Source organism: Zalophus californianus, chromosome 3 (genome assembly GCF_009762305.2).
Source record: "Zalophus californianus isolate mZalCal1 chromosome 3, mZalCal1.pri.v2, whole genome shotgun sequence".
In the NCBI taxonomy this organism is placed as follows: Eukaryota; Metazoa; Chordata; class Mammalia; order Carnivora; family Otariidae; genus Zalophus; species Zalophus californianus.
In genome coordinates, this window is record NC_045597.1 from 137,873,892 (window position 1) to 137,901,373 (window position 27,482).

At 39.7% G+C, this 27,482-nt stretch overlaps 1 protein-coding gene across 3 annotated transcripts in view; it reads right to left on the reverse strand.

Moving 5' to 3' along the window:
* CHN1 (chimerin 1) overlaps positions 1–27,482 on the reverse strand; it is a 195,217-nt gene that overhangs the window by 26,670 nt on the left and 141,065 nt on the right. For all 3 annotated transcript variants that reach the window (XM_027589622.1, XM_027589623.1, XM_027589624.2), the window contains one exon: positions 20,661–20,738. In XM_027589622.1, coding sequence (XP_027445423.1) covers positions 20,661–20,738 — 78 coding nt within the window. The remainder of the gene's footprint in view (positions 1–20,660; positions 20,739–27,482) is intronic.

Below are 27,482 nucleotides of genomic sequence, written 5' to 3' on the forward strand. Positions count from 1 at the left end.
TTGTTCCAAGGAAATCAAAAGTACCTGGCTTGAGCCAAACAGTGGTATGTTTAGAGAGTCATAAGGAAGTTCAGCATGGGCACAGGTGGGGATGACCACATGGCAAGAGTCAAGAGAGACAGGGCCTTTCTTTTCCATGCCTACAGATTCATACTTTGCCCAGTGAACAATGCAGGGCCACTGAAGATTTTTAAGGTGAGTGACACAGGCAGGCAAGGCTGGCGGAAGACAAATCGGGTGGGAGGCCATGTGTGGCAGGAGTCCAGGTAACAGACGGTGTGGGCTGGAACTCAGGCAGCGGTGACAGAGGAAGTGGTAAAGGAGTTATGTAGGCGGCAGAATCAACAGGCCTTGGTGACCAGCTGGATCAGAGGCACAGCAGAGGGGAAGAGCGCATCAGCAGCAGGAACAAAAGCGGAACAGGCTTCGAAGTGAGGAGGGAGGGGGATGGCAGATTGCAGACTTCTGGGAAAGAGGGGGTAACTAATGGAGTAAAGTTCCTGAAGGTGGCAAACGGAGACAGGATCCAGGGCAGAGGGATTAGCTTTGAAGAAGAGAATTATTTTCCCCATTCCCTGAGTTGGGAAAAGGGAAGGAGGGGAGCGGATGGCTATCAGGAGTCATGGGGCCTGGAGGCCAGAAGGCTACGGGAGTTCACTAGCCAGAGTCTCTGCATTACAATGGGAGTTCGGGTACTAAGCAGATGAGGAGTTTGCGGAAAAGGGGGGATAGGAACTGGAACTGGCCAGAGATTCAGAGAAGGGCTGCTGGACGTGAAAGCAAGTTTCTTTCTTGGATGACTCGAAAGTCATACAATAAATGTCAAGTGCATTAAAGAAAAAGTAACAAATACTTTTTTATTTTTACTTATTTATTTAAGATTTTATTTGAGAGAGAGAGAGAAACAGCATGACAAGGGAGAGGGAGAGGGAGAAGCAGACTCCCTGCTGAGCCAGGAGCCCGATGCGGGACTCGATCCCAGGACTCTTGAGATCATGACCTGAGCCGAAGGCAGTTGCCTAACCAACTGAGCCATCCAGGTGCCCCAACAAATACTTTTTTTTTTTAAAGATTTTATTTATTTATTTGAGAGAGAGAGAATGAGAGATAGCACGAGAGGGAAGAGGGTCAGAGGGAGAAGCAGACTCCCCACCGAGCAGGGAGCCCGATATGGGACTCGATCCCGGGACTCCAGGATCATGACCTGAGCCGAAGGCAGTCGCTTAACCAACTGAGCCACCCAGGCGCCCCAACAAATACTTTTTAAAAGTGCTTTATCTGAATGTTTTATTTTATGTGCAGTTTTACATAATCCGTGATGTTTATATCATATATTTACCAATTCAGAAAAAGGTATCTTTAAAAATTAATCACAGAAATCATGCAACTTCAAGCAGGACAACTGGAGAGCTGTTCCTCCCAGCACGATGGAAATGGGGTGCTGTTCCTGCACACAAAGTTCTCGGGCACGGGTACCCGCAGATCATTCTGTTTGATATGGGTATATTCTGAGTACCTGTCATAAAAATGACTAAATCGGAATGTAATGCGCATTCAAAATATAATAACTAAAAGGTCAAAAGTTGCACCTTAAGGAATTTTTCTGCTTAGGAGGATTCTGGGGTGGAATTTGGGAGACAGTAGGCTTGGAGCGGTTCTCAAGGGGTCCAGGGCTTGGCCTGAGGCCCCACATTATAACAGATGGCAACTTTTGCCTGGAATGCCCTATAACATAGTAGATACCTTCTTAGGGAGCAGCCGCTGGTCAGCATTTAGGGTTCAGAATTACTGATGTCTTCACAACAAAAACAACTGGCAGACAATCATTAGGGACATTTTCCATAGGATTTTGATTCTAAATGGGTCCAGATTTTTTATGTTTTCAAAAGTTTGTGTTTTACTTTTCCTGTTTCTTATTCTCCAAGGCTGTCATGTCAGCTCTTTGTCCTTCTTCCTTACCCCCTTGTCCCTTTTCCCATTCACTGATTCTTAGATCCAGATGAGGTCATCTCAGAACTTGCTAGCACTGGATGTAAATCAAGAACATATGTAATCTATATTCCTTTTGAAGGCCTTTTAAAAGAAAAACACAAACTTCTGGCTTCTTGTCTGTGCTTTTTATAGGTGAGGCTGATGGACAGTGGGGACAGTGGTCTTAAGATTAAACGAGGTGTTAGTAGTGTCTTATTTAATTCTATGACATCCACTAATCTTAATGTTTCTTACAGTCTGTTTCTGCTGTTTACTGTGTGACCTTAATGACATATGCTGGCTTTATAAGGTGGGAAACTGACCATTATTTCTTCCTTAGAGTTATTTGAACAAATCACTTGATCAATTTACGCCCCCCCGAAAGGGGATCCCTTTGGGGAGGGTGTTTTGGTAAGATAATCCAAGAGAGCAAGCAGCTTCAGTGTGTAACATTATCAGGGAGGTCAAGGATGGTCCTGAGAAAAGCAACCTTGTAAATTGGCCACAGGTTTTTTTCTAGGCCACCTCCAAACCTCTGGTACATCTTGACAAATGAAAGCGGCAGAGTACACAGCATGAATTATACCTTCATGAACAAAGAGCACTGCAACTAGTTTGAAGGTCCTTTTCTATAACTGGAAAGAAGACAACTTTATTACCATGACATCTGAGATTGCTTTCCACCTGTGAACAACTCCCTTCATGTTAACATCACGGACATCACTGAGGAACAGAGATGAAAGACCGAGTTAATTAACGGATCCCAAAAGCCTATCCCAGAGAAGGAGCTGGTCAGAACCAGGCTGAGGACACACAGGGAGGGAAGTGAATGGGCTACTGAGAGGCCCCCGTGGCACAGGCTGAGGGCCAGGTGTCTCCCCGGCACTGACCTGGGTAGACACTGAAGCTCTTCACCACTGGGCCTACTGTGATACTGTCCCAAACCCTGGCTTCTGTAAGAAAGCCAGAACATCTCATCATGCTTCTGACATTCCCATCTTCAGTTTGAATGTCAATAATAAAAGGAGAGGAAAATAAATCTATGCGTTGGGCAAAGAAAATTTCAGCCTATCTTCATTGTCCCTTCCAAGCCATAACACTCCCTCTAGAAATAAGCATGAATGCAAACAGCCAAGGAGCATGCCTGCAAAGCCTGCTGCAAATGTAAACTATATTGGAGGCGATAAAAACATTTGGGGAGGGGCGCCTGGGGGGCTCAGTTAAGCATTTGCCTTTTGATCTCAGCTCAGGTCTTGACCTCAGGGTTGTGAGTTCAAGCCTCGTGTTGGGCTCCACGCCCAGCATGGAGCCTATTTAAAACACACACACACACACACACACACACACACACAGACATACACACATTTGGGGAAATGAAACTTTGGGGGAAGAGGACTGACATTTGGGAGGCTCTGGTGAGTCAGCTCTGCAGCCTGGTACTGGGCGATGATCCAAATCAAAACGAAAAGCAATGTAGGTAGAGAGGCAGCTGGGCAGGAAAGGTTTTTGCTCCTCCCCCCCCCCCCCCCCCCCGTTTTTATCTTTCGAGCAACCAGAATGTACTCTTTTATGTAACCAATTTAGTCTCACCAAGATGGCTTAATTTCGATCCAAAATATTTGAAATTTAGAATTTTAGGCCTGATTTTGCCACCTCAGTTAATGTATTTTGATTTATACTATTAAGTCATGAGCAAAGAATGCATAATGTTGGCTGTGATCATTAGCAACAAATATATAAAATTGTGTAGGGATTCCCTGCAAAAAGCAGTAGGGAGTAGGTACTCAAAATAGGAGTATCTTTAGTATCAAGACAATACCGTCTTGTCCTTTTATTAGTTAAATCTAGTCAAAATGACTCGACTAGTGGCTTCAAAAATTTTTTTTAAATTTTTTTATTTATTTATTCATGAGAGAGAGAGAGACAGAGAGAGAGGCAGAGGCAGAGGGAGAAGCAGGCTCCCTGCCTAGCAGGGAGCCCAGTGCGGGACTCGATCCCAGGACCCTGGGATCATGACCTGAGCCGAAGGCAGACGCCCAACCATCTGAGCCACCCAGGTGCCCCTAGTGGCTTCAAAATTCTTGACGAAAGATCTCTAACAAACAGTGAGGTTTGGCTATGGTTAAGCCCCCAGCACTGACATCACACTAGCCGTGCCTACGCTTCTTGTCCTGATGGAAGGGATGTGTACTGTAGTGCCCACAGCAGGGAAGGTGGAAGGAGTGCACCAAACACTTGCGGAAATAGTGCCTGGAACCAGAGGGGCACACCCGTCGCCCCATGCGGTGCCCCCAGCAGGCTGAATGGGGTACTGCATGGAGGTCTGGGACCTCGGGGGAAGCGGCCCAGGTGCGAACAGCTTCTCCACCTCGCTGCTTATAGAGGAGGACGGTACAGGGGAAAGCTCGCAGGGGCTCTGTGAGGCTACACTTAACCTCACAATAGTTAACAGTCAGAAGTACCATTTCGGAGAGGATGACAAATGACAGAAAATCAGTGACCCAAGGTTTTAAGAATGAAAAAACGGTGAGATACCATAAAAGTCTGTGAGACATACATTGGCCAGACCATTAATAAATGATGTCTCCTTGAATATGAAGAATAACAGTAGGAAAACGCTGGTATAATAACTGTCAGACTTTAATACTAGTCTTAATTAGTAGGGCAACTATTAGGGCAATATACTAAGGTAGTTCTTCCCCATCCAAAATATTATAAAAATGGTTTTTAGTGGTTGGTATATAAAATGACACCTTAAGTAAACATGTACAGACAAATAAGGGATTCTTACCAATTCCACACTCATACAGTCTATTTCCCCTAATTCTATGCAGGCCTTATTCAGAGAGTACATTTCTTTATGGCTTGCTTCGTGATCCACCTTTCTCTACCCCACCTCCCAAATGAACACGACCTCAGTGAGGGAGAAGTATCTCTAAAACTACAGCTGAGTTAACTGTGGTGTAGACCAAGTGAACTTAGAATCACACACAACCATATTCATGCTAGGACACACACACAGTTTCTTGGGTCTGTGTTATGTTCTCAGCTGCCAGAGTAGCTCCTGACACAGAGCCATCAATCTGAAACCTAGGATTCAGGCAGTAGTTTCAAAGTTACTTTGAAACAGCAAAGTTTTCCAGGGATTCCACTTATTTATTTATTTACTTTTATTAAGTTATAGGTACAGACTGTATAGTAAATAATATAAAAATAGATATGAAAAAATAAGACCAGTAATTTAAAAATACTTTGTTTCAAAATATGAGTGTTTAAAGTATTAGAAAACCCATGATTTTAATGTTTAGACTTCTTTAAGTTTCAGAAGCAAATTTCTTCCCCCCCACCGCCACAGGAGCTTTAATGAGAACCTTACCTTTAAACTGAATCATAGTTAAAAGTTTAACACTGTCAAATGCCATAACCTAAAACACTTCATATTGAAAGTTTAGTTTTATTACTTGGATTAATAGGTTTGCATTCAAGTACCAGTCATAAAAAGTCAACACAGTGAATCAATGATACTTCAAAATACCAATCTCCTAAAGTTGTGCTATGAAGGTATGACAGGAAAATGAATGAATCATACTTGGATGTGCAATAAAAACCACTGTACTAATCCATAGCTGACTGACAGATAATCTCTATACACACATGATAGCCAGGTAAACTGAATACCAAGAGACAAAGAACCCTCAGACCAATCCACATTATCTTATGATCCACAATTCCTTGAAGCCAATATTGTACTAATGTATAGTTCCACATAACCAGGTTTCAATTTCTCTTTGGCTTAGTTGTTAAGAATGTCACCTGAAGTTTACTGTTAACATACATTATGCATGGAAGTGTTTCTATAATATACTAGGAAAAAGGTTAGAATAAAATGCACAAGAAATTATTAAACTATGTAGTTAAAACCCTTTTTAAAGCTCTAGTGAAAGAGATTCAGATTTTCTCTTTCTCCTATTTCATTAATTGCTGCTCTCATCTTTAATATTTCCTTCCATTGGTTTAATTATGTATTTTTCTAGTTTTAGGTGGAAGCTTAACTCACTGATTTAAGATTTTCTTTCCTAAAATAAGCATTTAGTGGTAAAGATTTCACATAAGCACTATTTTAGCTGTATTCCACAAACTTTGATATGTTGTAGTTTTCTTTTTATTCAGTTCAAAGTATTTTCTAATGTCTTCTTTAATCCATGAGTTATTTAGCAGTAAGTTGTTTAATTTCTAAATGTGTGGGAAATTTTTCAGGTATGTGTTATTTTGAATTTAATTCTGTTGTGGTACAAGGATATGCTTTGTATGATTTCAGTCCATTTACATTTACTGACACTTGTTTTCTGGGCCAGAATACTGTCTATCTTGGTTAATGTTCCATGTTCATTTGAATAGTACATGCGTTCTGTTGCTGAGTAGAATACTTCTATAAATATCAATTAGGCCAAACTGGTTGACACTATTGTTCAAGTCTTCCATCTCATTATTAATGTTCTATTTGTCCGTTCTGTCATTGAGAAACAAGTGTGGAACTCTCCATCAACAATTGCAGATCTATTTCACTTTTTAGTTGTTGCTTTATGTATTTTGAACCTGTTATTAGGTGAATAAAAATTCTAAATTATGTTCTCTTGATGAATTTTACCTTCGCTACTCCCATTAATATTCCTTGTTCTGAAAACCACTATATTTAATATATATATGGCCACTCTATTTTTCTTTGAATTATTGTCTCCATGGCATATCTTTTTCTTTGGACTTCTCTGGGTCTTTATATTTAAAGTGGGTTTCTGTGGATAGCATATAGTTGGATCTTGCTTTTTTATCCAATCTGACAACTTTGCCTTTTAGTGGAGTGTTTGGGTAGTTTCCCTTTAAGGTAACCATCAATACGATTGGATTTAAAATCTGCCATCTTGGTTTTGTTTTCTATATACTTTGTTTGCTCTTTTGTTTTTGTCTCTTCCATACTTTTGAATAAATTGCATATTTTTATGAATCCCTTTTGTCTCCTATTAGCTTATAACTATTTTATACCACTTCATGTGTAGTGTAAGAATCGTATGACAGTATGCTTTCTTCACCCTGTACATTATGCTAGTGTTGTCATATACTTGTATAAACTATGTAATATTACTATTTTTTTGCTTTAGTCAGTTATCTTAAATATTCACTAAAACGAAAGAAACATCTTTTAGACTTATCCACATGTTTACCATTTCTGGCATTCTTTATTCTTTTGTATAGATCTAAATTTCCATCTGGTATTTTCCTTTTGTCTGAAGAACTTCCTTTAACATTCTTGTAGTATAGGTCTCGTGGTGACGAATTCAGTCAGCTTTTTTTTGTTTCAAAAAATATTTTTTGTCCTCATTTTTGAAAGGTTTTTTTTTTAGTTGTTGTTGAGTACTTTGAAGATGTCACTCTGTTGTCTTGCATAGTTTCTGATGAGAACTGTTGTATTTTTCATCTCTATGTAAAATGTATTCCTTCCCCTTCTCCCCCTGCCTTTTTAAAAAACTTTCTACAATGTGTAAGTGTACCAGTGACAAAGAAAAATAATTTGTTTCTTCCTTTGACTTATTTTCCTTACACTGAAATAAACTTTATAGATGTTAATAAAGAAAACAGTGTAAAAATCAATTCTTTAAAAAAAAATGTACATTGTGTTTCTGTGTATGAGTGTGCACATTTAAGATCCTATAAAGCCATAAAATTATAAACACATTCCGAAGCTGGAATATGAAAACAAAATTCAAAAGAAACTGATAGATGTTTAATTTCTGGATCCTAAATATGTTGTCTACACATTCTGATGTCATATGTGAGGGATGAACAACTTCCCCAGGCTGAGGTAAAGTACCACTTTAGGAATAAAATTTTCCTTTCCCATAACCTGGTTTTCTCCTCTCTGGCTACTCCTGTGATTTTTCTCTTTAGTACTGGTTTTTAGCCATTTGATTATGATATGCCATGGTGTTGTTTTCTTCATTTTTTTTTTTTTATTTGTAGCTTATTGTACTTCTTGGATCTGTGGGTTTTCATCAAAATTACAAACTTTTTGATCATTAGATCTTCAAATAACTGTACTGTTCCCTGGCCCCTCACCATTGCTCCTTCTGACTCTAATTACACTTCCAAGCTAGATTGCTTGATACTGTCCCCCACTGGTCACTGATGCTATGTTAATTTTTTTTTTAAACTTTCTATCCTACATTTTGGATGTTTTCTATAGTTGTGTCTTCTGGTTCACAAATCTTTCCTTTTTGATGCCTAATATGCCGTTAATATTATGCAACGTATTCTTCATTACTTCTTAAGATTTTAAAGATTTTATTTTTAAATAATCTCTATACCCAACATGGGGCTCACAACCCTGAGATGAAGAGTTGCATGCTCCACTGACTGGCCCAGCCAGGTGCCCCCATTTCAGATATACTTTCAATCTCTATAGAGATTCCACTTAGATTCTTTCAAATAGCTTCAATTTCTTTCCTCACTGCAGCCTTTAGTCTATTGCTAATTTAGTCATGCTACCAAGATGATATCCTTTTGAGGACTTTTAAACAATGCCTCAATATATTATCACATTTTCTTACTCCTACTGGAGGGCAAAAACTATTCTCAACCCTGAGTGAATTTCAGTAATTGTTCAGCCTATTGCTTTCTGGTGTGTGTGCTTTTTTTTTTTTTAATAGGCTCCATTCATGCATATATAGATAAGTACTTGCTCTAAGAGTCAAGAAGACCACTGTGCACATCCCCAGAGCTCTGTGTACAGCTCTGTCCCCGCAGGGACACTGCCCTACAAATTTTAGCTGCTTTGCCTCATCAAACTCCAATCTCTATGTCTTCAACTCAGCTAGACCAATGGATTCTCTCTCCATGTGTTGTGGCCAAGAAACTGCCTCCAAGCAGTAAATGAAAACAGTCTTTTTTTTTTTTTAAGATTTATTTGAGAGAACGAGAATGAGAGAGAGAGAGAGTACATGAGAGGGGGGAGGGTTAGAGGGAGAAGCGGGCTTCCCGCTGCGGGACTCGATCCAGGAATTCCTGGATCATGACCTGAGCCGAAGGCAGTCGCCCAACCAACTGAGCCACCCAGGCGCCCAAATGAAAACAATCTTAAGACTCCTCTTATTGTATTCCTTTTTTCCAGGTATCACAGTACTGTACTACCTGTTCAATATGAGTGTGATTTTATATATATTTTTTTCTGGTTAATTAAGATGGGAAGATAAATCTAGTTCTTCCATCATGGCTAGAAGTGGAAGTTCAGATTATATTATTTCTAAAACTGATCTTTCAGGTGAGCTTGAACCTGGGACTTCTGGACTTTAGTTTCTACATGTGCAGAATTAATCAGTAATTCTCAGTATCCCTTTGAACCTCTTGAGGATTCTTATGTCATCATGCTCTATGAACATGTCTCTCCTAGAAAAGTGTTACACTGTTGTATTCAGTAGGTTGTATACTAGGATCTTGAATTAGTCACATCATTTTGTCATTTAATGTTGTGGGCATTTATTTTTTTTTAGCTACACAGAATAAATGTCTTCTCTTTGGGTACCAATTTTCAATTCATATGAATTTTCTGGAACTGACCCCATCCCCAGTTCCAGGACAGAGTATATGACCTTGCTCTAAGCCAAACAGCACATTCCATTCTCCTGCCTAGGAGCTGAGTTACTGGTTCAGAGATGGGCATTTAAGATAATTGGGCAAATGTCTGCCAGGCCCAGACTTTTTTGTTCAGTCTCATTTTGAGCTCACTAGAATCAGAGACTATTTAGAGGTGGAGCCTCTGCAGGCCATCTTGTCACCCAGAGGAAGGCTGCAAATGAAGACAGAGCTAGAAGACAGGGTTCTGGTGTCATTTTAAGCCGCTTGGGCAAAGGATACCAACCACCGGCAGACTTTTCCTATGTGAGCCAATAAATTCCCTTTTTACCTTAGCAAGCATGAGTTAGGCTTTCTGACACTTGCAACGGAAAGTCTTCAACTGTTCCATCAAATGGTAAATATCAATCATGGGTTCCAAATAGATTTTTAAAAAGACACACTGAGGCAATGTGATTCAAATGGGGAGTAATGAGCTATACTAGCGACCACCAAAACAAAATCGCATGCTTCCTAGAGATGGACCTTTTCTTTATGAACAAGGGTACTGTGCACGCTCATTAGGCAGAGCCACGAGCAGTGCTCTGGGTGTGGCACGTATAAGGCTAGAGCTCCAGACAAAGGGAGTTCTATAAATGAGAAAGAGTGAACATGTTGGGCCTGATTTGGGCAAATCCATTCACATAACTAGCCAAAACATGTCATTTCTCATACAACAGACTGAAGGATATCACCTAATACAACAAGAGTCGTCAGACATCCATGACCTAAAAATGAATATATTTTTTTGTTTTAATTTTTATGTCTGCATAATACTTAAAAAATGCACCCAGCTCTATTTTTGCTCCCTAAGGAATATAAAAATATTTTTTAAATGAGTAGTTGATGATGTCCCTTAGAAGTGTAACATCACTGGGCTATTTCCCCTTTCCTTTCTAGCTATCCCTATTTTGCAACCCGAAGAATGTTAAGATAATTTAAGAAGAGGGGCTAAAAAACCTGAAAAAACAAAAACACTACTGGTGTGAGGTTTATTAGAAGAAGAATTTGTAGTGGTCTCTCAGATGCTAGCAGTACTTGATAAAATATTTAAGAAAGAAAAATCAATATTTTTGTGTATTCTCTTCACTTAAACATTTTTTTTTCCTAGACCTATATTCCACTTATGCATGTCTCTCTACTCTCTGTCCCTTGGGTTCTTTGATGAAGGTAATTTACTATTACATAAGAATAATGAATGCTGCCTAATGATGACTGTCAGTGTACTGAGCTATAGGGAACTTGGCAATACAGACAGTAACTGGGTAAGATGTTATGTACATATTCTTCAGTCATATACTTTCACTATCTTATTGCAGCCATGGTAAACTTCACTCCTAAGAAAGACTTTCCTCTGAGGAAGGCTGACATGGTAGGTCACAAAGAAGATGAAGTAGGACAGTGTAATTTGTGAATTAAGCAAGGTTTAAAAATTAGAGATCTAAAATATTACATAGGTATGCTATTAGATTACAAAATAAGCAATTAATACAATTAAGACTAAATCCTCAGTTAAATCTGGAAGGTGAGTAGGGATATGATACAAGTGACTACAAAAAATTGCCTTTAACATACCAATGTGTCCCACACGTGCGAAAAACTCATCCTTGAAGGTACGATTATTATGTGGACACATAAAGTATTAAAAGAACTGTGGCAGAGGTGACTTATTATTGTGTGTTCTTCCTATGGGTTTATATCCTTATCTTGTTATTGCAACGGGAGTCACATGCCAGGCCGATTCTCTACTTTGAGATAAATTTTGGAGATGCCATTATTTTTTAAATTGAAGAATAACCGACATACGATGTTGTATTAGTCTTACGTATACAACATAGTGATTCGGTATTTGTATATATTAAAACATGGTTGCCACACTAAGCCTAGTTGCCATCTGCCACTATACAAAATTGTGACAAGACTATTGGCTAGATTTCCTATGTTGCAGATGTCCCCATGTCTCATTTAGTTTATACCTGGAAGACTGTACCTCTTAACTGCCTTTACCTATTTTGTTCATCCTCACCACTGCTCTACCCTGTAGCAATCCTCTGTTTGTTTGTTCTCTGTATCTATGAGTTTGCTTCAGTTCCATTTGTTCATTTGCTTTAATCTTATTTTTATTTATTTTTTGATGTCTGATTTTATTTGTTACTTTTAGAAAATCTCATTGTTGACTGGCCTCAGAACTAGAGCTTTCTACCTCCGAGAGGACAGCCTCTGTTTCTTGGCAATCTGTTCCCGGAGTTTTTCTTTGGCCTCCTTCATTCTCTTGGCCAGAAGTTTAGCATGTTCTGTAGCCTCTTCCTTATTTTTCCTAGTACGCCGTTTCTTCAGAGTAGTATGCCGACATTTCTGTGGTAGAACACATGCAGTAACAAGACACACAACTGTGGGTGCTTCGGTTCTAGGTTTCTTACCTTCTTTGTTTAGGGGCTTTCTCACAACATACTGGTGGACATCATCTTCTTCTGAGAAGACTGAAAAGTCTGTGGATTCTGCTGGCCCTTTTGGACCCCAGGTGACGAGGCACAGTCGTATCAGTGAGTCCAGGAATATCCTTTTCTCTCTCTCTCTTTTTTTAACAATGACCAAGTTGAGAACACTGAGATTGGCGTCCACAATGCAACCCCAAACAGATCTGCACTCTCTTTCTCCAGTCCTCCTCGGTTTGTAGCAGGAACAGTCCTTGCTCAGCAGCAGGTGGGCATGGCCATGGATCAAGACACCCTGCTTCACGGGGAAGCGTGGTTTGTGATTGCCACCACTGATTCGGACACTGTAACCCTTTTCCTGTTCACCCAGAGCATCAGCCGCAATTTCTGTGGCCATACGCTTCTCATAAAAGGTATGGAGTTTGCGTTCATCATCCACTTCAGTGAGTTTCTGGCAGCCAGTAACTGAGAAAGAAAAGTTCAGCTTCATCCTAAAATAGCCTACTGCCTCCGAGGTGCCATGGAAAAGAGCTGTTTTGATTTTAAATTCCATATATAATGAAATCATATAGTATATGTTTCTCTGACTGACTTAGCATAACACCCTCTAGGTTCACCCATGTTATTGCCAATGGCAAGATTTCATTTTTTTATGGCTAATATTCTATTACACACACACACACACACACACACACACACACACACACACACACACACACACACACACACACACACACACACACACACACACACACACACACACCCTACCCCACCCCACCCCACATCTTCTTTAGCCATCTATTTTTTGATAGACATTTTAGGTTGCTTCCGTATCTTTGCTATTGTAAAGATTGCTGCACGGATCACGGGTTGAATAGGTCTTTCTGAATTAGTGTTTTCATTTTCTTTGGATAAGTACCTAGAAGTGGAAATACTGAATTGTACGGTAGTTCTGTTTTTAATCTTTTGAGGAAACTCCATAGTGTTTTCTAATGTGGTTACACCAATTTACATTCCCACAAACAGTGCACGAGGGTTCCTTTTTCTCCACATCCTCGCCAACACTTGTTTTTTCTTATTGATTCTAGCCAGGTGTGAGGTGATACCAAATGTTCTAAAACATATCAGTAGGATGGTTATAAATGTGAGAAATAATCAATACAATGTTAGATGTAGTTGTCTGTCAGACGGTCTCACATTAGGATATTGGTTGGGAACAAGCAGCAGAATTGGTTCTGGTAAGAAAGCCCAGATGTTTAAAAGTGACAACCCTAGGGGCGCCTGAGTGGCTCCGTCAGTTGGGTGTCTGACTCTTGATTTCAGCTCAGGTCATGATCTCAGGCTCATGAGATGGATGGGAGTCCCATGTTGGGCTCTGTGCCGAGCACGGAGCCTGTTTGGATTTCTCTCTCTCCCTCCCCTCCCCTCACTCGTGTACATGCACACTCTCGCTCTCAAAAGAAAAAAAGTGACAACCCTATATTTTAATTTCAAGGCTGGCCTGAGGTTCTCTTTTATTTGCTTTTTAATTAAATAAAACAAATAGTGCACTATCGACACTCTCCTAGTGAGAAAGACAAACTTCCAAATCTCTCCAAATTTTAAAACCGCATAAGCAAAAATAGACAATTGGGACTACATTTAATGATAAATCTTCTGCATAGCAAAGGAGACAATCAGCAGAGTGGAAAGGCAGCCTATTGCTGGATTATAAGGTAGTTTTTAATGTTTTGAGGAACCTCCATACTGTTTTTCATAAGGGCTATATCAATTTACGTTCACAGCAACAATGTACAGGGGTTCCTCTTTCTCCACATCCTCACCAACACGGGCCATCTTTTGCCTCGTTTATACTAGCCATTCTAACAGGTGTGAGGTGACGTCGTGGTTTTGATTTGCATTTCCTCAATGATTCGTGATGTCGAGCATCTTTCCACCGACCTATTGGCCATTTGTGTATCTTTTGAGAACTGACTATTCTCAGGTCCTCTGCCTGTTTTTAAATCAGGTTGCTTTTTCCTAGTGAGTTGTATGAGTTCCTTATATATTTTGGATACTAACCCCTTATCAGGTATATGGTTTGCAAATATCTTCTCCCATTCCATAGGTTGCATTTTCATTCCATCAATTATTTTCCTTTGCTGTGAGAAGCTTTTCAGTTTGATGCAATCCCACTTGTCTATTTTTGTTTTGGTTCCCTGTGCTTTTAGTGTCCTATCCGAAAAAAATCACTGCCCACACCAATGTTTTTTTCCTGTTTTCTACTAGTAGTTTTATGGTTTCAGGTCTTATATTTAAGTCTTTAATCCATTTTGAGTTGATTGTTGTATATGGTGTGAAATAAGGGACCAATTTCTTCTCCTCCCTTTTTTTTGGCATATAGATATCCAGTTTTCCCAACATCATTTATTGAAGAAACTATCTTGTCCTTATTTAGTGTACTTGGCACCCTCATTGAAGATCAGTTGACTGAAGACACATGGATTTATTTCTGGACTTTGTTTCATTAGTCTATATGTCTGTTTTTATGCCAGTGCTATCCTGTTTTGATTACTGTAGCTTTGTAATATATTTTGAAATCAGAAAGTACAATTGCCTCCAGCTTTGTTCTTCTTGCTCAAGACTGCTTTGGTGTTTTGTGGTTCCATGTGAATCTTAGGAGTGCTTTTTCTGTTTCTGTTAAGAATGCCATTGGGATTATGATAGGAATTGCACTGGCTCTGAAGATCATTTTGGGTAGTATGTACATTTTAGCAATATTCTTCCCGATCCATAAAACACGGGCTTCTCTTGGGTTAAGTATAACATTTTATTTTATCTTATTTTTTTTTAAAGGATTTTAGATATTCATTTGAGACAGAGATACAGAGAGAAGAGAAAGCAGGAGCAGGGAGAGAGGCAGAGGGAGAGGGAGAAGCCAGCTCCTTGCTGACCCCGATGCGGGGCTCGATCCCAGGACCCTGGGATCATGACCTGAGCCGAAGGCAGACGCTTAACCATCTGAGCCACCCTGGCGCCACAAGTATAACATTTTAAATTCTCTAACCTCATAAAATGGCTACAAAGAAGTATAAGCAACTACGGGCAAAGCTTGTGAAATGTTTCTTTTTGGATTATTAATGGCAGGCAGTAACCTTCTTTGTACTTGAGGCATCATAACCAGTTCCTCAGCCAACATTACAAACCATAAAAAGGACAGACAGGGCTGAGAGGGTCACGATGCTGAGGGGCAATGTAGAGGCCTGGATGGAAATGCATGATGAGTTTTTGTGGTCCTCTTCACCACCTTTAGGGACAGAGATAAAAAGCAGAGTAGCGTGTGTCCATTATTTTTGGCTTCCGTAGCATCTGGTAAGTACTATACCAAACAGCAACAGAAACAATGCCTACAGGGATCTTACAGACGATCTTATCCAGTCTCCCACTTTGCCTCCATGACTGCCCTAAGGAGAGAAAAACCCCTGCTCTGCACTGAGCTCTGTTATTTTTATCTTCTCTTACAAGTGACCCACATTAAGAATTGAGAATTTTGTGTGTATATACACAGACACATATAAATATATTTGTATAACTTAGAAATATATACGTATATATTTCTTTCTATAAAATAATAGAATATATATATAATTCAATTGAATCTTCTATTTGAAGGAAAACATTTATTCCTTTAAAATGTCTGTCACACACTCCATGCTCATACCCATAGGAAGAGCAATAATGTTTAATAATGAGACATTCTAGGTTGCCTTTTCCATTAGTCATACTGCATTTAACTTCTTTTATAATGCTATTAATTCAAAACAATATTCAAATTTCTGACACTTAAAATGTGAACAGATTCTCCAGTCAAATATAAGACAACATGATGATATTGTTTTACTGCATTTAAAAAACTCACATGAATTTGATTAAAAATTGTAACAGTGTGTGTCTTAAAATCATTAGAAGAACCTATTTTTATGTTAAAATATTCTGCTGTAGGAGAAGTGATTTCAAAATAACAATCACCAGCACCACAAAGAAAGTCCCTCCTGTCATATTGTATGCTCATTTAGTCATTCAGCAGATGTTTCTGGAACATTTGTATCTTACTAAATATAGGGACAGGGGAAGGAAGAGTGGAGTTGGGTAAAGAAGTGGGGGGGGGTGGTGTGATGGTTGGTGGGGCGAATGCACAGGTAGCCCCGTTGGCGAATATGATAGTTCACTGTTAATATAACCAGTTTTAAAAAAATATTCCTTCATATATAGGTTATTTTCTTTTTAAAAAGAAACATTAGTATCTTTTCCTCATGGGCCTTAATAAAGTTTTAACAGTGGAAAACCGTAATTATCTTAACAAATCTAATGCTTCTCAATATAATGTAATCAAGAGAACTTTAATTCTGGGACGCCTCGGTGCCTCAGTTGGTTAAGCGACTGCCTTCGGCTCATGTCATGATCTCGGAAGCCTGCTTCTCCCTCTCCCACTCCCCCTGCTTGTGTTCCCTCTCTCGCTGTCAAATAAAATCTTTTAAAAAAGAGAACTTTAATTCTGAAGCAGTCTCTACACCCATTGGAGGGCTCGAACTCACAACCCCGAGATCAAGAGTCACACGTTCCACCACCTGAGCTAGCCAGCCGCCCCAAGAGAACTTCAGAGCTGCAAAATAAGTTCTAGATCATGGAGTTTAGCTCCACACTTCATACTAACTCTATTTGCTGGTTCATTTTGTGTTTATTCTCAGATGGGAATCAAACGAGGACCACAGGTCTTGGATCTGTGTCCTTCGGAGGAAAGGAAAGACCACTTTCAGCAGGAGAGCTGGCCATTTCGATCGTCCCGTTTATCTAACAGCAGCAGGTCTGCTCTGCCAGGATCGACGGGTTCACTCTCATCGGTTTAAACCCAGTAGGTCTTGAATCAGTAATTTTAGTAAATATTACAAGGCTCATGTGATAGTCTTATTTAATTACAATACCAGTTCACATTTCGGGATTCATTGCTTGCATATTATCTTGGCAACATTAAATCTATTAATATATGTCACATCTTTCACTTCTAGGCAGAGTGCACGTATCTGAGACTCTAACATGAACCAGTCGCCGCTTCAAGACTACCTTAAAAAACGACTAAAGTCATATTTTAAAGTATTCTCTCACTGTAATTCTTACTGTTCTTTAAATTACTTAATTTGCCTAAGTAGCCAGGTTTCTGTGGTTTTCATTATATGGAATCTTGATTTTATAGTTATCTAAATTATACCAAACGAAACACCAAATAGTTAAATCTGGAAGGAGTAAGAGCCACACAGAGGATTTCACTGTACTCTGTGGTGCATGGAAATGCAACTGCTCTTACATAACCTCTAACTGTGCCTGGGAGCTAAGAAAGAAGCTAGGGCTTTCTTTAGCCCCACAGTCATGGCGGGGTTCTCAATTGCATCACGACCTCTGTACCTGGGCAAGAAAAAGCCTTGGCATGGATTCAGAAAAAATACCACCTAGGGGTAATTTGTAATAAGGAAAATAGTAGTTACCAGGTACCTAACACCTACCAGGAACTCAGTTCTTCTGATGTAGAACCAGTGGTTTAAAGACCAAGCAGTCTGCCCAAGGTCCTATAAATGATGAGCAAGCTCCTGAGGGCCAGGGCTGGGTCTCCGTTAGTCCGTCCAGAGAACCTCAGATGTAGGGTGTAAGGATATAATCACTGCTGCTGGAGTCCCTCCGTCTTAGTGTCAGAGGTGTTTTGGTTAACACTTGTGCTCTCGCTCGCTCTCTGTTGTGTTAGCACAGGGGCAGTCCTTAAAGTGAGAGGTTGATCCCAGAAAGAGTTAAAATTATTTTTGCTCTAAGTTATGTTGACAAATTATAATCAGTTTTAAAGGATGTGGTACATTTATATTTTAAATGATGATCTCCCTAAGAGAGCTGTTTCTTGTGATAGATTCTTTATCAAATCCTTATAAATAATAGAAAAAATTTAAAAGGCCATGTTACATAACAGTAAATGGGAAGCCTTCCTGCTTCATTTCATTTTTTCTATTTAAAAAAAAAAAAGGCAAAAACAAAACACCTGTCTGGAGTTAGGCCTAGTTGATTTTTTGTTGTTGTTGTTGTTGGGGGGGGGTCTCAGCTTGGTGAGTGCTTTCACTGAAGGCATAAGGTATTCTTAGCTTCTCCTTCTGAAATGTGATCTGGCAACTTTTCAACGCCACTGAGCAATGTTACAGAGCAAGGCAGTTCAAGAAACGAAAAAGAAAGCCACACTGAAATGAGGCTTTGGAGAGTGGGCTTGTGGATAGCAGAATCCACCTTTACCAACACAGAAAACAGTCAAGGGCAAGGCCGTGTGAATGATTATCATCACATAAATGCTGAGTTCTTCCCACCGTAAATCTGAGCTGTACATACTCACATACCATAAGCAGTGACCTTCTAAATGAACATTTGTGTGGGAGAGAAGCGCTCCTGCCACAAAGTCTGAATTCTTTGGGGGTGGGGATGTTCTCGGAAGTCAAGTTTGACTACCCCTCCCACCTTTCTTTTCTCATTTTTATAATGCCACCCCATAGAAACATTTTTTAAATAACAAAGGGTAATTTCAATGGAAGGAGTCAAATTCTGAGACTTCTGACCTTATTAGTAACTATAAAAAAAATATGTAATAGAATTTCACTTTCTAATATGAGTTCTTTCCTGAGCGTAAGTACTTTTTAAAAAATACAGCCCACTTGATTTTAATTGTTTAACTCCAGTGAAGGAAGCAGACTTCTTTTTATATGTGCCCCCACCCCCCGCTTTTTTAAAAACCACAAGTATCTTTATAACAGTTTGGGTACCAAGTGAAGGGTCACAATTGGTCCCAGAGTCAGCACTTTCTGGCTGTTCAAAACTTGCTCATTAAAACCATGTGTTAAATTAAAATTGAAAAATTACTGGAGGATACAACAATGAGAGAATGTGCTTGTTTGTGTAAATCCCTGAACGGACTTACTATTTGCTTTTGATCAATGAACTTGGTTTAGCACTAAAATGGCATCCTTAATAGGTCAGTCTGTTCCTGCTGAACACACCAGAGGGGACATCTTTAGAGATGTATTTTTAAATCTCAGCCATTTCTAAACAGTATGCATAGTTTCTTGCTTAGAAACCTCAATGGCCATTTTTTCGACCGAGCATGCATATAACTTTATACTTTGGGGTCATTCTCTTACAGGAGAAAAACCCCGTTAAGACTGATTTGTCATACAAGATGAAACTGAGGCCTAGTAACTTGCAGGTATTGTTTAGGTTCAAAAATGGAAGAGGTGGTTGAGACTGGATGCACATACTGAATTGGTCTCAGTTTCATTTAAAATCAAAGATACTAGTTGAAAGGTAAGGTCCTTAATAATATGTTTAAAGAGGGAGAAGAAAATGCTGTTTGGTTTACCTTGAAATATTAGCAATCTTTATATAGTCCAGTTTAGAATTTATCCTTTATCCCCAAATGATCTGAAGATAGTAAGAATCTATTCCTCGCTAAAAAAGTAGAGCATTTGGGGGGCTTGGTATTTAGCATTTGAGTAAAATAAATGCTAGTGTTAATCAGGATGAGTTGCAAATGTGAAGTGAGATTTTCTACTACAGAGCCTGGTACATTCTGAATGAATATATCTGCTGAAGAAATGCTGAATAAATGGAAGATCAGGGTTTCCAGCCTATCATATTTTGAAACCATATGCCCTCTAACATTAAAACTGATGACATCTTATCTAAAGACAGAAAACTTGATCATAAAGTTGGGTAACTCCTGTGAAGGGACTGTAGAAACGCCGGCGCATCCACCCACTAAGTGTACCTGGTGTATGTATGTACAGCCTCACACTGCGTGCTTCCCCAGTTAGGCTGCAAAGGACCCAACTCTGAGGCCTTACATCATGCTATGCATGCAGGCACCTTGAATCAACACACATATCATCTTGATGAAAGATGATTAAAGTATAGTTGGTAAAACACATTAACACAGTAATTAAACCCTCTCTCACACACCCCCGGAGAGCAATAGTCAGAAAGTGAAGAGGGGCTGCTTATATCAGCAGTACCGGTCCCGGAGTAGCCACCCTCCCTTCATCGTGGTCAACTCATTAACAGAGGAGAAAAGACAGAAACTGGGGGAAATGCAGGCCATCTGCTCAATCCAGATGCAATAACACACGCCTCTTATAGCCAAAGCTTTTTACCAGAAAGGAAGGGAGATAAGATCTAATCCTCTCATGAAATATCCGACAAAGGTAATCAGATATATTTGCATCCCAAAAATAATGCCAAAATCATTATTAAAGGAGACCTTTTAAATGTCAGCCCAGACTTTTACCATTGAGTGTATACTGATTAAGCAGAGCACTAAATCAGCATTAGATAAAATGGAGTTGGATTCTATTAGCTTTATCCATTCCTTAAATAAGGAATGAAGATGTTTTAAGCATGATTTTAAATAGCAAGAACATTTTAGTCCAGTCATCGTAGTTTTACAAAGACCTCAAAAGAGATCCCTTTAACACTGTATATTGCAAGCAATGTACATTTTCTCTCTTCTAAGAAAAGGTTAAAAACAAACATTCTTACCTTGAAATTGTGAACCTTTTCATATTTTGGAATTTGCTCGTTTTCTTTCAGAGTTGCTCTTCTAACAAGTGATGTCAACTGCGAATAAGCAAAGAGTTTCAGAGGTTGCCAGATTGTCACAGACGACTTTTGAGAACCCAGTTTCATTCCCAAGGCTGCTATCAATAAATCTTGCTGACGGCCCTCTGGTTTTGACTTGTGAACTGCAGCTCTATTAGCTTTCCTACCCGACCAAGACTCTTTGGATGGCATTTTGGAATTCAGGAAAGAAAGAAGACCTGTCCTGATCTACGTCTGTCGGTGAACTCTCTTCAGCTAACAGTGAGCATTCTGCCGGCCAGCGCAGAGCCCCGATCTACAGAGAGCTGCAGAGGAACACCGCGGAGAGGTGCAGGAGGATGAGGCACTTCTTAAAAAGAGGTCGACTAACCAGGAAAATTCTTCTTTCTTCTTCTTTTTTTTTTTTTTTAAAGGGCTCTCTATTTCAGCTTCTGAAAACTTAAGAGTCTGAACAGAAATAGAGAGTCGATGCTAACATACAAAACATTCAGCATCTCTCTATCCCTTTTTAAAAGCCATGCAATTTGGACAAATGATACATTTCTAAAAGCTTCCTTCTCTAGTCAGTCTTACTGTCCATTCTGGGTGAAAGATGCCTACATACTGCCTGCAAATCAGCTTCTAGCAGCAGACACCCTGTGGAGCCCCTAGCAGGGAGGGTGGGGAGGAAAGGGATTTGACAAGGAAGGCTGGATTAGACTGGTCACCGTAAGAAAGGAGATAACCAATGAGAATCGAGCAACAGTATTCAAGTATTGTATTCCTCAACTCTCTTTTCCTCCCTCCTCTAAGATTTTCTTGCTGGCTCAAGGAAAAGGAAAAAAACAAAAAACAAAAAACAAAACAGTGGGAAGACAATGAGCCATGAATGAGTCATGCATTATTACAAAATGGAATATTTCTTTTACCTATTAAAAGCAAAGGAAGATTAACATACAGCATCAGGTGTCAAAGGAGTTTACCATTACTGCCTGGTAAATTATGAAAGGCTAATCTATATCCTCCTTTGTGCATTATGGACTGAGGTTAGCAAACAAAAACCCAATTTTTTTTTAAGATGAGCAAAAGCTGGTAAAAAGAAAAGGCGTTCAACTAGATAGCACCCTATTTTCATGCAGAACAAGGAATGTGCATATAACACTGCTAACACCCTGCAGTGGTCAGTTTTGTCTCCCTATAAGGAGGATTTTGTTATAAGTAAATGGATCTGGTCTTTATTTTAATTATTCGTCTCAACATTCTTAATTCAAAGAGCTTGAGGCCAGATCATAGTGGGAGCCAGCTAGGAATAATTTCTCATGCACACAGGTCAGAGATGTAGTGTAACTGTGCTTATATTTGTTTGCTGATATAAAAAGGTGGGAAGGGTGCTGGGTAAGAGACAAATCCAGCTCCGTTTAAGAGCAATACCTGTACTTTTTGCTCAACTGCTATAAGAAGCTGAAGTTTTCCCATATTGGTTCCCTAAACATCTCCCATTTGTTTCCTCATGTTATAGTAATTAAGTTTAACCCATTATGATTCCAGTTGTTACACTACTATATTTAAAGAATCAAAAACTATATTTAAATGAATTCAGCCCATTTTCTGAGCACAATTTATCTCAGATTTCATAATCTATAGGGGGTATGTGCCCAATGCAGATTCTAGTTTAATTAGGACATGAAGTTGTTCTTAAACCATGCTAGATATTAGAAATATTGATGACTGATTTTCTAAACATCCCCCAATTTTTTTTTATTTACTTGAGTATATAGTCTCTTCTTTTAAAATATCTTACTCTTTTAAAAAAATTTCTAAGGGCATCTGGTTGGTTTAATCGGAAGAGCATGCGACTCTTGTTCTCAGGGTTGTGAGTCTGAGCCCCATGCTGGGTGTAGAGATTACTTAAAAATAAACTTATGAAAAAAAATTTCTAATAAAAGGCAGAAGTTAATATTTACATCTATAGATATTTCATTCCCACAAATTTATACCCTAATGTGAGCAAGACCAAAAAAAAAAAAAAAAAAAAAATGCTCCTGTTCTAAGAGAAAATACAATGGAAAGAACTTTCCTTGCCTAACCTAAATTACTTTTCAGTTTAGACCTAGTTTGTCATGTGATGACTAAAAATATAAACGCCAACCAACTCTTTAGTCATGCACAACTGAAGGTGAAGTTTATCCAATTCTCAGTAGACACTAGAAAAGATTCCAAAGGCAAACTGAACAGTAATTTTTTTCTCTCTACAATGTTTAATGCTTAATGTTTACATTACTATAACTTGAAGAAAACAATCACCCATGTAACTCAATAAAGCAGCTTTTTTCCTCCCCTGAGTATTTCTGATCAAGGTCCTTTATTATAAACCATCCCCAGTTCTTCAGCTGTAGTAACTTAAATTCAACCAATGCATAGAAAGACTGAGGGTAGAGAAAATTCATGGCTGGGCCAAAGTGCACATTTTGTCTTTGAGAGGCAAATCTACCAGAGACGCTGCACGGTCACTCTTCTTCCCAAATAATTTTGGCACCTAATCGAGACATACTGGATTAACTGCAATTTGGTCAGCTACCTAGGGCAACAGGAGATAGAAAACAATGGCACAGGATGAAGTTCTTAGCTACTCTCAAAGGGCTAGGGTTTTTTTGGTCACAGGATGCCTTCAATAACCTGCAATACTGTGCTTCTGCATTAGTTTTGGTGCAGCAGCTCTCAAGTCATAAGAACTGCTAATTCTGAAGTTCAGAACTAATATCAATGTTCTGATGTTCTAGACAAATATATACCACTCATCCTTATATTTATCTGGCCCTATTTAGATAGCTACAGAATCTATTAATGATGGCTATCATTTATTATTCAATATCCATGTTCCAGGCACCTAGCTAAGCACTTTACATACAGAATCCCATTAAATCCACAGAAAGATGCCTATGAGGTGTATTTTATCCTCACTTCATAGTTGAAAGAAAAGAGGCCTACAGTATTTAGTTTTTCATTTTGACTGTAACTTTTTGGCCCGCCCTAGACCTAACTCTGGCCATCCTCGATACTGATAGCACTTTTGTACATTCACGTAAATGAGGGTGACGAGCCTGGGAAAAAAAATGGAGAACAGGCAGATTCTACAACCGTCTCGGTGTCTACGTCTGTCCACACCATCTACAATATAGAGAAGTGGACTACAAAAATGGTGTGTGTGTAGCAGGAGGCAGCTGTGTGAGGAATAAGAAACAGCAGGGGGAAATAGGTGACCTTCAAAGGGAACACATTTGCTGTTTTTCAAATAAAGAGATTTCCACCACTGACCCCTCTACCCGGTTGTTTGTCTAGTAATAATACTGAATTTATGTGAAACTAGTCTCTCATTTTCACCAAGTGTAGTACGATAGGGTCAGGGGTCGTGGAGCCAGACAAAAGTGCTGATCTAACCCTGTCATCTACCAGCTGTGGCATGTCCTGGTCAAGTTACTAATTTCTTCCAGTCTTTGTTTCCTTATGTGTATAAAAGTACTTACATTATAGAATTAGATGAGATAATATAGGGGAAGCATTTTGTATTATTCCTGGCACCGACAGTAATCAATAAATAGAAGTTTCCCTCCTTTCCTTGTATCTAAGGACTTCTATTTCCGAGATCAGGGTTAAGATAGTGGGACTGTGAAACATGTAAACGGCCCAAGGCCACCGGCCTAAGCAGTATAAGCTTCGAGTCAAGCTGTAACCAGGTGCTTTAAGGACACGTCATAAGCATCACTGTTGTGCAACCCTTAGCTTATCCTACCCCGGCGGTCTGAACCCCAAGGCTCAAACCCTGAGTAATCCTTGTTCTGTCCACCTTCCCACCTCAAAACGTGCTTACAGGAAAGGATCTTATCAACTTATTCATGCTAAGGTACAAATGACTGATTATACTTCCTTTTCCACAAATATCTGGTTTTTAATATAGGACCAAGACTTCTGCCAAAGGAATAAATCTAATTATTGTATGTCAGAACTCGGTAACAGTAAGAGTATTCTGTAGGAAACTGAAAGGACCTCACACAGCCAGCCACCTCCTTTGACTGTCATCATGATACCACAGACTCATGAACACAATGTTCCAGTTAACTAAGTCAAGTCAACATTCCATCAGAAAAGCACCATAGAGGAATGTTCTAGCTGGCATGGCCCAAGGCTTGGAGAGATGAGGAGTAACTAGATTAACTATTGGGTAAACCTGGTTCAGGTTTAGCAAAATTCTGCAATTTCTATAAAATATTAATATTCAGATATTAAGAACACAGCTTTGATTTTTGGGGTCCAGGATGGTAACACAGGAAGACCCTGAACGCACGTCCTCCATGGACATAGCACATCTACACCTATTTATAGAGGAACCGCTCCTGAAGAACTGAGGGTTGAGTGAACAGCTCCTGCACAACCAAAGACAGACTTCACAGAGAACAGCCAGACAGACTAATGAAGAAAACCACCCCCCTTGAAACTGCAAACTGCAGTGGGAAGGGACAGTACTGAGGGGCTATGAGCTGGTCACAGTTTAACAAAACAACAAGAGGGGAGGTGGATGGGGGGATGGGGTAACTGGGTGATGGGCATTAAGGAGGGCACCTGATGTCATGAGCACTGGGTGTTAAATGCAACTGTATGAATCACTAAATTCTACCTCTGAAACTAATAAAAAAATGAAAATTAAAAATTAAAAAATTAAAAAACAACTACAATATGAAAGATCCAGCCCTAGAACTCTCTGGCAGGGTAGCTGCTGGAACTCTCCGAGTTGAAGGGGCTGGTGAGTGCCATGGCTTACGTTCCCCTCCACCTTATAGCCCAGACAGGAGCACAGCTGGCTTGCCATCTCAGTGAGCCTTGAGCCTCCCACACCAACCCAAGCTGTGCCACCAAGGTGGCTCCAGCACAGTGTATACTGGGCCATCCCCGGTCACTGTTCACTCTAGCTCCAGCTGTCTTACTAAGATGACACAAGCATAAAGTACCCTGGAGGCACACCAGGCCCACACTACTTCAGCTCCCAGATGACCTACTGGAGCAACCCCAGTGCAGAGTGCTCTGGGACCTCCTCGCTCCCACCTCCTTTAGCTCCAGCTGCCCGCCAGGGCACCTCCTTTGCTGAGCACCCCAGGACACCCCAGACTATACCCACTTCAGCTTCAGCTGTCCTGCCAGAGTGCCCTCTGTACGTAGAGCCCCAGGGCCCTCCCCTCCCCCCACCACTTGCATGCACTTTGGCTTCAGTTCTACTGCCAGGTTGCCCTTTGCACAGAGAGCCCCAGACCCCCTGGCTTACACCCATTTCAGCTTCAGTTGTCCTATCAGGGAGCCCTCTGCACTGACAGCTCTGGGACTGCCCCACCCCATGCCCTCTTCAGTTCCAGCCAGCCCATGAGGGCACCCCCAGCACGGAGTACCCCAGGACCCCCAGCACGGAGTAACCCAGGACCCCCAGCACATGCCAGCCACTAGGCACACACAGTCTACACAGGGGATGACCATACACAAGACTATTCTTGCAAGCTTAGAAGTAGCTGTTCTAATTCATAGAAACAAACACAGAAAGTGAAGCAAAATGAGAAGACACAGAAATATGCTCCAAATGAAAGAACAAGACAAAATATCAGAAAAAGAATTAAATGAAACAGAAATAAGCAATATGCCTGATAAAAAGTTTAAGTAATGATCATAAAGATGCCCGTGAACTGGAGAGAAGAGTGGAAAAACTCAGTGAGAACTTCAAAAAGAGACTGAAAATATTAAAAAGAATCAGAGTTGAAGAATACAATAACCAAAATGAAAACTACACTAGAGATAATCAGCAGTAGATTAGGAGATGGAGAAGAAGAGATCAGCAATCTGAAATACAGGCTAGGGCAAAGCACCCAAGCTGAACAGTGAAGAAGAGAAAAAGAATTTGTAAAAAGGAGGATAGGTTAAGAGATCTCTTAGACAACATCAAGTGAACAAGCATTTGCACTATAGAGGCCCCAAAAGAAGGAGAGAGAGATGCAGGGGCAGAAAACTTATCTGAACAAATGATGACTGAAAACTTCTCTAACCTGGGGAAGGAAATAGACATCCAGGTTCAGGAAGCAAAGAGAATTCCAAAGATAAATCCAAGGATGTCCACACCATGACAAATAATCATTTAAATGTTTAACATTAAAGGTAAAGAGAATTTTAAAAGCAGCAAGAGAGAAGTAAATAGTTACATACAAGGGAACCCCATAAAGCTATCAGCTGATTTTTCAGCAGAAACTTTAAAGGCTAGAAGAGAGTGGCATGATATAGTCAAAGAACTTAAAGAAAAAAAACCTACAACCAAGAATAGCCTACCTAGCAAGGTTATCATTCCAAATGGAAGGAGAGAGAGTTTACCCACAAAAACAAAAGTTAAAGGAGTTCATCACCACTAAACTGGCCTTACAAGAAATGTTAAAGGTACTTAAGTGGAAAACAAAAGGTGATAATTAGAAAAAAAAATTATAAATGAAAAGATGTAAAATAGGACAACATATACATAGAATGTGGCAGAGGAAATAAAGTAGTTTTTAAAGAATGTTTACTTTAAACTTAAGTGACCATCAACTTAATAAGACTAATACATCCTGAGGATGCTATATATGAACCTTATGGTAATCCCAAACCCAAAACCTACAATATCTACACAAAAAATAAAGAGAATGAAAGGTAAGAACAGTCAAGTGTCAATCAAAAGGAAAGGGAGCAAGAGAAGAAGAAGTAAAAAAACAACCAGAAAGC